At 52.7% G+C, this 9,159-nt stretch overlaps 3 protein-coding genes across 3 annotated transcripts; 2 read left to right on the top strand and 1 right to left on the bottom strand.

The window, feature by feature from the left end:
* Positions 1-160: 160 nt before the first annotated feature.
* GUITHDRAFT_113661 (hypothetical protein) lies at positions 161-1,330 on the top strand (the record flags this gene model as incomplete). The annotated part of the gene is made up of 6 exons (XM_005827105.1): positions 161-627; positions 679-826; positions 873-938; positions 981-1,016; positions 1,069-1,097; positions 1,147-1,330. 6 exons carry the CDS (start codon positions 161-163, stop codon positions 1,328-1,330), a joined length of 930 nt encoding a protein of 309 aa, XP_005827162.1.
* A 125-nt stretch (positions 1,331-1,455) lies between these two features.
* Positions 1,456-4,253, bottom strand: GUITHDRAFT_142907 (hypothetical protein; the record flags this gene model as incomplete). The annotated part of the gene is made up of 2 exons (XM_005827104.1): positions 1,456-2,517; positions 2,577-4,253. 2 exons carry the CDS (start codon positions 4,251-4,253, stop codon positions 1,456-1,458), a joined length of 2,739 nt encoding a protein of 912 aa, XP_005827161.1.
* Positions 4,254-8,230: 3,977 nt separating this feature from the next.
* GUITHDRAFT_39844 (hypothetical protein) lies at positions 8,231-8,491 on the top strand (the record flags this gene model as incomplete). The annotated part of the gene is made up of 1 exon (XM_005827103.1): positions 8,231-8,491. A coding segment is annotated over one exon (261 nt), but the record flags the coding sequence as incomplete, so codon positions are not given.
* Between the last annotated feature and the right edge of the window lie 668 nt (positions 8,492-9,159).

The following is a 9,159-nucleotide window of genomic DNA, read 5'->3' as shown; positions in this document are numbered from 1 at the left end:
CATGTTGCTCATGTGTGCGACAGTGATGGCGGCTGAGCGATCTGTTACCTCCTCCTCTACCTCCTCAACATACCATGCTGCTTTGAGTGCCTTCATTCCTTACCGTCCTCTTCCTCTCCAAAGGATCCCCTTGCAACCAGCGCGATGTAGCAGCCCAATCATGAAGGAGACAGTCACCGTCATCGGAGCCTCTACGTCAGTGGGCAAAAGGTTGGCAGCTGAACTTCTGAAGGAGCAAAATCTCTCTGTCAATCTCTGCTTTGATAAGTATTCTGATGCAGTTTGTCATGCGGGTAATCCCGCGGCAAGGTGTTTCGTAGGTAACCTTGCGCAAACTCGAAACGAGTTGAAAGTACTTCAAGTTACATCCACTGGAGACAATCGTCTGGTCAATCTCGATACTGTTCTTCAGAGCTCAGAGCTCATCGTCATCTCGGAATACACGTCTTGTTTTCCCTCGCTGGACTGGGTTCTCGGCAAGAGCCCGCAGGATGTCAACGTGAAGATGGTTCGAAATGTGGTGAATGGTTGCGGTTCAAGATTGAGGAAACTGGTCTTCCTGAGTGCTCTTGGAGCTAAACGAAAGCTTTCCAAACTACCCAAGTTGGACGCAAATATTTTGTTCTGGTGCCCATCTTGGAGTCCTGGGAGGACGTGATGTGACATTCGTGATTGTAGGGTCTTGAACTTCTTTGGCGCCTTGGACGCCATACGGCAAGGGGAGGAGATTGTCTGTGAGGCAGGCAGAGATCTGTCGATACAGACTTCGATCATCCGGGCTAAATTTCATTGCTACTTGAAGGGTCCCTTCGGTGGAATGAATGAGGTCCAATCGAAGGCACAAGCTTGTTGGAGATGAAACAATCGTGCAGGAGATGTTTGATGAGATGGAATACCAGTCGTTAGAGTTGCTTCCGGGAGACATCGCAGATGGAGAGGTTGGGAGCCATGACAACAGTCTGTCTCTGATCCTGTCGCAGACAAGTGACTTGGCGGCTGCCCTGACCTTGAAGCAAGTGTGTCCCGATGGCCTTCCCTTAGCGATGACTTACCAAACTTGATGTCCAGGCTCTTGTGGATGATTGTTTCGACAACAAGTCGATCGAAAATGCTCCGTGAAGTTTAGACTGACCTTGTTCGGTGCAGGGATGTTGCCGTCGTGAACAGCCCAGGCTCCAGCCCGCTGTCTCCTGAGGTTAACGGCATGTTGTTAGGTGTTTGTGACGTCACAATAGGAATGGAACACGAAAATTCAGTCTTTGCTCATGAGAGAGAAGCAACTTCTACTCATGGGCGAGAGGACAGCAACATGATCGGAACGAGAGTATAATGAACGGTGGGCAACGAACTGCCTGCAAAGAATATAGCGTTGATGCATCGCAAACCCTTGGAAAGCCACCTCTCCTCAGATCTGCAACACGGCGAATGCGGAAGTTCTGAAGCTTTCACGCCTGTTTACCCCAGTCCATTCAAAAACGACAGCGCCTCCTTCACTTCCCCCACCCTCAGCGTCAAGGTCCCTCGGTCTGACGCCCATCTCCCTCCCAGCCTCCCCTCCCTCCCTCCCTCCTCCTCCTCTACGCATGCCCCTGACAACAAAGTGTCGTAGTGGCAGAAGCGAAACCTTCCAAACTCCACCATCGGGTACTGAAAGCGCCGTAACGCGCTTTCAAGCAGATGCCAGCGCAGATACGACACGCTCAGCGCAGCCGGAGCTTCCATCACATCCGACCACCCGGCGACGCCCTCTCCTTCTAGCTGCCTCGAGTACACAAGCTTCACGATGCCTTGCTTCAGCCTCCCCCCTGACTCATCGGCCGCAAGCCTTGTCCGCAGGTACTCGAGGTGCTCTCCTGTGAGCGCTTCCCCGTAAAGCAAGTAGCACACCTCTCGCCGCTCTCGCTCGAGGTCATCGAACACCATGATACTCAACTCTCGATGCAGGCTCATCCGAGCTCGATAGTCCGCTTCCACGTCCTGCGAGAGCAGAGAAAAGTGACAAGAGCGTGACCGATAGCAGTCATTGCTCGGAGAAAGAATCAGAGCCGTTCCTTCCGCATCCTCGCACATCGAAAACATGAACCGCTCATGGCTCTCAGCAACTGAGCAAACCCCCGAAATCCTGCCGTCCAGGACAGGATCATCGCAAAACACTTCGACTCGAGGAGCCAAGTCGGCGACGTGGGACAGCAGACATTGAGGCTGATCCACCATCAGCGAGCAAGACGGAATGGAGTGGAAGACGTGATACGAGCTTCTCGGTAACAGGACCACGTCCCCCTCAGCCTGTCGCATGCAAGTTGAGACTGCCGCATCCACGCTCCCATACACACTGTCGACGTACGAGTTGTCTGATGTCATGTTCCCTACCACTGACGCCACGTAAAACTTGTACATACTTGAGAACCTGGAATGCCTGAACCAATCTTCCTCGCAGACTGGGGCAATCGGAGCGTGCTGCCTCGGATTGTGAGGAAATCGAGTCTGTCGATCGACATCTGAGCCCCAGAAAGCGTCCTGCGTCACAACAAGTCCGTCAATACAGTCACGCTAGCATAGCACCCTTCCCCCCTCACCTGAAAGAAACCTGGTCTCCTCAGCAGGTACGCCTCCAGGTGCCCCCGCTCGATCAACATCGGAAGCATGTTGTCCACAGCAGCAAACACGGGCTTGCACAGGTGCAGGACCTTCCTCGCCCCCTGAGCAGTGAACACTATCGCTCCTGTACATCGAGGCCGATGTGCCCGGCTGATGTGAGCGAGCCCTGGCTCCGAGCAGTGTGAGCTGCATTTCTCGAAGCAGTACTCCAGGTACAGCAGGTCTGCCGAGGCCGGGAGCTCCTCCAGCGCTCTTTTGATCCGCAAGTTGAGAGACGGGAGGTCGTCATGCACCATCAGGTCGTCCTCGAACACTCCGATCAGCTCTGCCCCGCTTGATAGACCTTCTTCCAACACCCGGAGGTTGTCCATCGCCCGAGCGATGTACGGCTTCAGCGCACCATGCATCGTCCATGGCGTGATCGACATGAGCTCCACCCCCTCCCGCGTTACCCACCCAGAGCTGATCAACGCTTCTACATCGATCTCCTCTTTGAGGGTGAGTGCCGGAAAGCTCACATTCCTGAAGCCTGCTGCCTTCAGCAAGCCTTCCATGTGTCGTCGCTTTTGTTCTTTCCCAGGAAGGCTCAACACAAACACCTTCATGTCGAACGCATGCTCCACCTGGTCGAAAGAGAAGTCTCCTCTCAAGTACCTGTTCGTGTTGATCATCGCATCTTCCGTGTATTGCAGCATGTCCGGAAAGGTCGGGCTTTCACATTCGTAGTCGTCATCGCGGCAAGTGTCGTCCAGCTCACACTTACACGCCATGTCCTGACAGAACAGCTTCACCTTGGGCGAGAGCGATCCTTCCCAGCCCTCCCCCTCAGGCTCCTCCCCTTCAATGCACACTTCCCTCATCATCTCCTCCACATGCGACGTCTCGTCTGCGTCCTCGTCTGGCAACGCATACGTACAACTCAAAACGACCCTCAGCTCGTAGCAGCCAGGCCTTGCCTTGATCTTATGTCGATCGATGATCTCTCCTCTCAACAGCTGCTCTGTCAACTCCCATCCGTTCTCTCTTGTATCTCTCGCTGCTTCTAACCGCGCATCCCCAAACCAAATCTCAACCGAGTAGAATGCTACCACGTGCTCACTGCTCCCGAGCTCAGCGCTGTAACCGACCGTGAGCTCTACTTCCCCTTGATCTGAGGGCACAAGATGGCTGTCTGGCGCTGGCAGCTTGAGGCTGAGCTTAGCCCCATACACCACTTCCATCTCATGCCACACCACCAGCCTCCCGCCCGATACTGAAGCTCTCGCCTCGTGCTCCAGGTATGTACCGAACCACAAGTGCCCTTGCGTGAGATTGATTGCATTCATCTTGCACGCGTACGCTCCATCGCCTGACCGCTCGCAGTGCCTGCATATGTCGTGAGCATTGCTCGCAGGGCTCCCGGCCCCCTGCACTGCATCCTCCATGCTAGGTTCCCGGCTTGTCGTGTACAGGCGATACACCCAACCCTCACAATGAGGCTCATCGTCTGAGCTCAGGTGGAGACGAAACGGAACCTCAGCAGAGGCGACCGATCTCTTCAAGACGAGAAGATGCGAAGGCCAGCGAACATCTATGACTGGAACTCTGCTGCCATCTGTTGAAAGCAATGAGCACAGCGCGATGTTGAAGAAGATGGCTCTGACTACAGCCAGCATGCTATACTGTAAATTCAGAAGGGTTCATAAGCTATGTGACCATGCGCAGAGGGTACAGCTTCATGGTCAGGGAGGAGATAGGAGGTCGAGAAGGAATACGGAGGCAAAAGTGAGCCCTCCCTCTCAACGAGGGTTGAGAGGGAGGAAGACGGAGGAAGAGGGAGAAAGGAGAAAAGAAGAGGGTAGGAGAGCACAGGTCCGATCAGAAGGAGCAGGGACGATCCTGCGCGTTGCTCTCAGCGTTCGTTTCTACTTTGTCCTAGTGAACACACCTCGTTGATTTTAGTGAGGGAAGTGACTGCTATTAGTTGGTACATTACCACCCACCTCGCCGCCGAGCAATGACCCCTTAAAAAACCATGGGGTAATGGGGTAGGGGTACACGTCTCGTGTGACTCTCAGCAGTGAGATAGTAGTAGTGTAACTGTAATAAAGTCGGCCGGGCTTGTCCGAGGCCCTGAGGCCCGGGCCCGGAGCTCAGTTTGATCGGGCCCGGGCCGCGGGGCCTGCCATTGGGCGGGCAAAATTCAAAAAACAAGCTTTAGATTGAGGCGGGCTCCATCGTTGAGTAAAAGAAGGCCCCACGACATACAAGCAGAATGGCGGCGGCGGGGGAGACGGTCGCATCGGCGCCAGGGAAGGTGCGTGCAGGAATGAGGGGAGAGGAGGAGGATCAAGTCCAGCACAACACTCTGTTTGAATCTGTGGATTGTTTAGTACATGAGCTCACAATGAATGCTTACTGCTTCCTTCCTGCAGGTAATGATCGCTGGTGGGTATGTAGTGTTGGAAAGACCGAATCCAGCCATCGTTGCCGCAGTGTCGGCAAGAGTTTATACGCAAGTTCTGGACATCGCTGATGGAGAAGAGTTCCCATGCAATTCAGTGGTTGTTCACTCCCCCCAAATGGAGGAGACACGCGTCTACACGCTCAAAATGGAGGGCGAGAGCCTATCGATCTCTCAACGTGAGGGTCTGAAGAGGAACGGTTACATCGAGTCAACTGTCTTGAACACATTTGCATTCATTGCAGAGCAGAAGCAGTTGCAAACTTTCAATCCCATCAAAATTTCGATCAATGGAGACAAATCTTTTTATGCTATCGATGGAGACTATGATAAAGTTCCCAGGTTTCCAAAGATTGCAAGACAAGCAGATGGTGCTGCTGAGCATGCTGCTGAAGTGCAGAAGACTGGTCTAGGAAGTTCTGCTGCCCTCGTGACCTCCTTAGTTGCTGCACTGCTGCAGCATTTCCATGTGGTGGAACTCCCAGGTCCAAATTCTTCACCTGAGGACCCAAGTTTTCAAGGTCAAGAGACTCTGCACAAACTGGCACAGTATTGTCATTGCATAGCTCAAGGGAAGATTGGAAGTGGCTTCGATGTTGCAGCAGCAGTCTTCGGTTGTTACCTGCTCCTGTTGTGCTGGAATGCTCTGACGAGTTGACGGTGTAGGAAGCATTCAATACGTCCGATTCTCGCCCTCAGTCTTGGATGTGAAGAAAGATGAAGAGAACGTGATCAACCGGAAGAGTCTAAGTCAGCTCATCACTAAGGTACTCGCTTCAACCTCCATCCCTTGTAACCCCTTCCTGTCAGTCGGATGGTTTCGATCACAACGTGGTTGCTTGGGAGCTCCCTGCCGGGTTCTTCTTGGCTGTGGGTGACGTGAGAGGAGGAGGCTCGTCGACTCCCTCTATGGTGTCTGCGATCAACAAATGGTTGAGACCTGTCGGAGATGCCGAAGTGTTGCTGAGATTCTTTCCTAGGAGGGTCTCCACGGAGGAAGCTCAGAACCACTGGAAGAGGATAATTTCGATGAACGCAAGGGTGAGCATTTCGCTGGTTCCTTGCGGGGTTTGTTCTCAGTGGTTGTCAGGTTGGGAAGGCTCTCTCGGACGTGACAGCGCTCTCAAAGAGCAACAAGGAGACTTACAGCAAGGCGATTTCTCTGTATGTCAAGATGAGGCAGGGCGCCGAGGAGCAGACGGGCGAGGAGTGCAGGGAGTGTCTCGATGCTATCCAGAAGTTTGCGGAGGAGATGGCTGAGGTGAGAGCGGCCATGAGACAGATGGGAGAGATGGCAGGAGTTCCGCTTGAGCCTCCACCTCAGGTGATGTCCCCCTATGCTCTTGCTCGCTCGTCCTCACTCTGTCGGCACTAGACAAACCTCTTGGACATGACCACCAAGATCCCTCACGTCCTCGCAGCAGGAGTTCCTGGAGGTATGCTCCCTCTCCTGCTCTCAGGTCTGACTCAGCACTCAGCCGGAGGCTTCGACGCTGTTTTTGCCATAGCTGTAGGAGAGGAGGGCATGGCAAAGGTGCGTTGAGCGGCATGCGAGCATCATTCCGATCTACATTCATATATTCAACGCGTGTAATCTTTCGCTTAATGGGACTTGCACTTCAGGTGTCAGAAGCCTGGTCATCGTGGAGCCAAGAAGGATCCGGTCAAGTTCGACTCATGTCGCTGAGCTGTGAGAACCAGGGGACCGTCAGACATCCAGGACTGCCAAGTTGACGAGCAGCAGAAACTAAGATACATCAGAAGCAACTCTGCCTGCCCCCTCCGAGTGCTCTCCCCTCTTCCTCGTGCTCATCCTCCTTCGTTCATACCATTCACCCTGTAGCACGAGCGTCTTCTTGCTTCATCTCCATCCCCTTCCTCTTCTCTCCGTCCCATCAGCGGCGCCTCCAACCACGAGCATTGCGAGAGAGTTGTATGGGTGGGGTGGGGGTGATCTACCCCTGGTAGCTAAATTCTCATTTTTGAAAGGGAAATTAAGGGGTACATACTGTCTGACCAGGAAGGGGTAGGGTAGGTGGACAAGTGAGAGGCGGGGAAGATGCAAAAACGACTGAGGGAAGGGATGGGATGGCAGGAAATGAAGGGAGAAACGAAGCATGGAACGGGGAGGGAGGGAGGGAGGGAGAGGAGCTTACAACCGAGGATCTCTCAGGAGCACAGCGAGGAGAGACAGGGGGAAGGAAGTAGGCAGGGATAGAGCAGTCAGAGGGCAGCCGCGCAGCATGGACAGGCCGCAGAGGAGGAAGGAGCAGTGAGGAAAGTACGGATGTCTGAGAACAGGAGAATCTTTCATGAGTATGCAACTGATTTTTTCATGCTTTGTAGATGCAAAATTCTGATCCAGTTCCGAGGAGAAAGAAGAAAGGGGTTACAAGGAGCGTCCGAGATGTAGAAGACAGCATGGATTCTGCCACAGAAAAAGATTCAAGGACAACGACGCCGAAGAAATCCTCAGGAGAATCAACGAAAAATTCAGCAACACCATCTGAGAAGCAAGACTCTGTGAAGCAGGAGGCAAATGAGGGATCGCAGAGAGTTGAAACCCCGAAGAAAGAGAAGGAGTCAGAGAGGAAGGGGAAAGAGGCTACCCCTGTGAAGGCGGCAGACTCCACCTCGACGCCGTCGACCAAATCTTCAAACGTGAAAGAGACAAACTCGATAGAGAAGAATGTATACCTTGGCTCTCTGTGCTCGCAATCTGAGAGAATTACAGGATTCCAAGAAACAAGCTGGCAGTGCTGATGAAAGTCGAGAATCGCAGGAGCACAAGATAGCAACTCCATCAGGAAGCTCGACGATCTATCAGACTCAGACTAACAAACAGAGTCAACCTGTCATGACCCAGCATGTCCCAGCGACCAACACACAGGCAGCTTCTTCGAATCAGCTGTCGAATATCAATGTAATTACTCCCAAAGTGGAGTCAAAGAATGTTGCTGTGCCATCCAAGAATGTCAAGAATACTACAACTCCGATACCACTACAGGTTCAGTTATGGTTGACTTCCTCTCAAGTTGAAGTGAGAGCAGGTCATGGCCGCCAGAGAGTACACACATGCAGCGGTTGCCTCCAACGACTCTGCAAGTGACTTGAGCCTACAGGATCCGGTTCATAGGATCCCTTACTTGTTGTGCCGCTGACTCTCTTCTACTCCAGATTGTTCTCCCTAGCTACTCTGTTTGGTTTGACATCAGCAAAATGCATCAGATCGAGAAGTCTGCATTCCCTGAGTATGCCCAAACGCCAGTTGATGTCAGTCGCTACATCTCTCTAAGGAACAAGATTGTTGAGACCTATCGGGATTTCCCCCAAGTCCCTCTATATGCAACAGACTGCCTGCGGCACGTCTCAGCAGATGCATCCACTGTCTTCCGTGTACATTCCTTCCTGGATTACTGGGGAATCATCAACACCGAATCTGACGCTCGAGTGCGATTCTCTAAGGCGATGTTCTGCCTCTCAAACTTCGACACGCCGAGGGGAATCGCAAAGCTTTTGTCTGAGCAAGGACCCAGCAAGAATATCAGGAACTGTACAGTGACAGGAGAACCGCTGCAAAGGATGCATTATTCCTCCCAGAAGTGGCAGGGAGTGTACCTCTCTCCTCTAGCAATCAGCACGGGAATGCTTCCCATGCACATGGCGGCATCGGACTTCAAGAAAAAGGTTTTGAGCGATCCTCTGACAGCATCCAAGTAATCTCGTCCTTTGACAAGTGATGGTTCTGTCTAATGACATGCATTCACAGGCCTTCATTCGATGACTGGACTGAAGAAGAAACGAATCGATTAGTAGACGCGGTTCACCGGTGAGCCTTGAACGTGAGCTTCGATTTCTAATCCCTTGTCGAAGCTGTGGGGATGATTGGGATGTTGTGGCACAATGTGTGGGAGGCAAGACGATGCAGCAATGCGTGTTGCACTTCGCAAGGTTGCCGATCGCCGACAGGTTCATTGAGGTGATAAAGGGTTACGTTCACGTCGCCTCTGAAAGCTTACATTATCACGAAGGATTGCTATCCTCTCAAACCAGTCAATCAGAGTGAAGATCGAAAATATTTCCCGGGTGATTGGTCGCCAAGATGGTTTCCTTGGTTA

The sequence above is a fragment of the Guillardia theta genome, assembly GCF_000315625.1.
Source record: "Guillardia theta CCMP2712 unplaced genomic scaffold GUITHscaffold_69, whole genome shotgun sequence".
Lineage (NCBI taxonomy): Eukaryota > Cryptophyceae > Pyrenomonadales > Geminigeraceae > Guillardia > Guillardia theta.
Note: the sequence above shows the minus strand (reverse complement) of the source record. Positions and strands in the feature narration are given on the sequence as shown.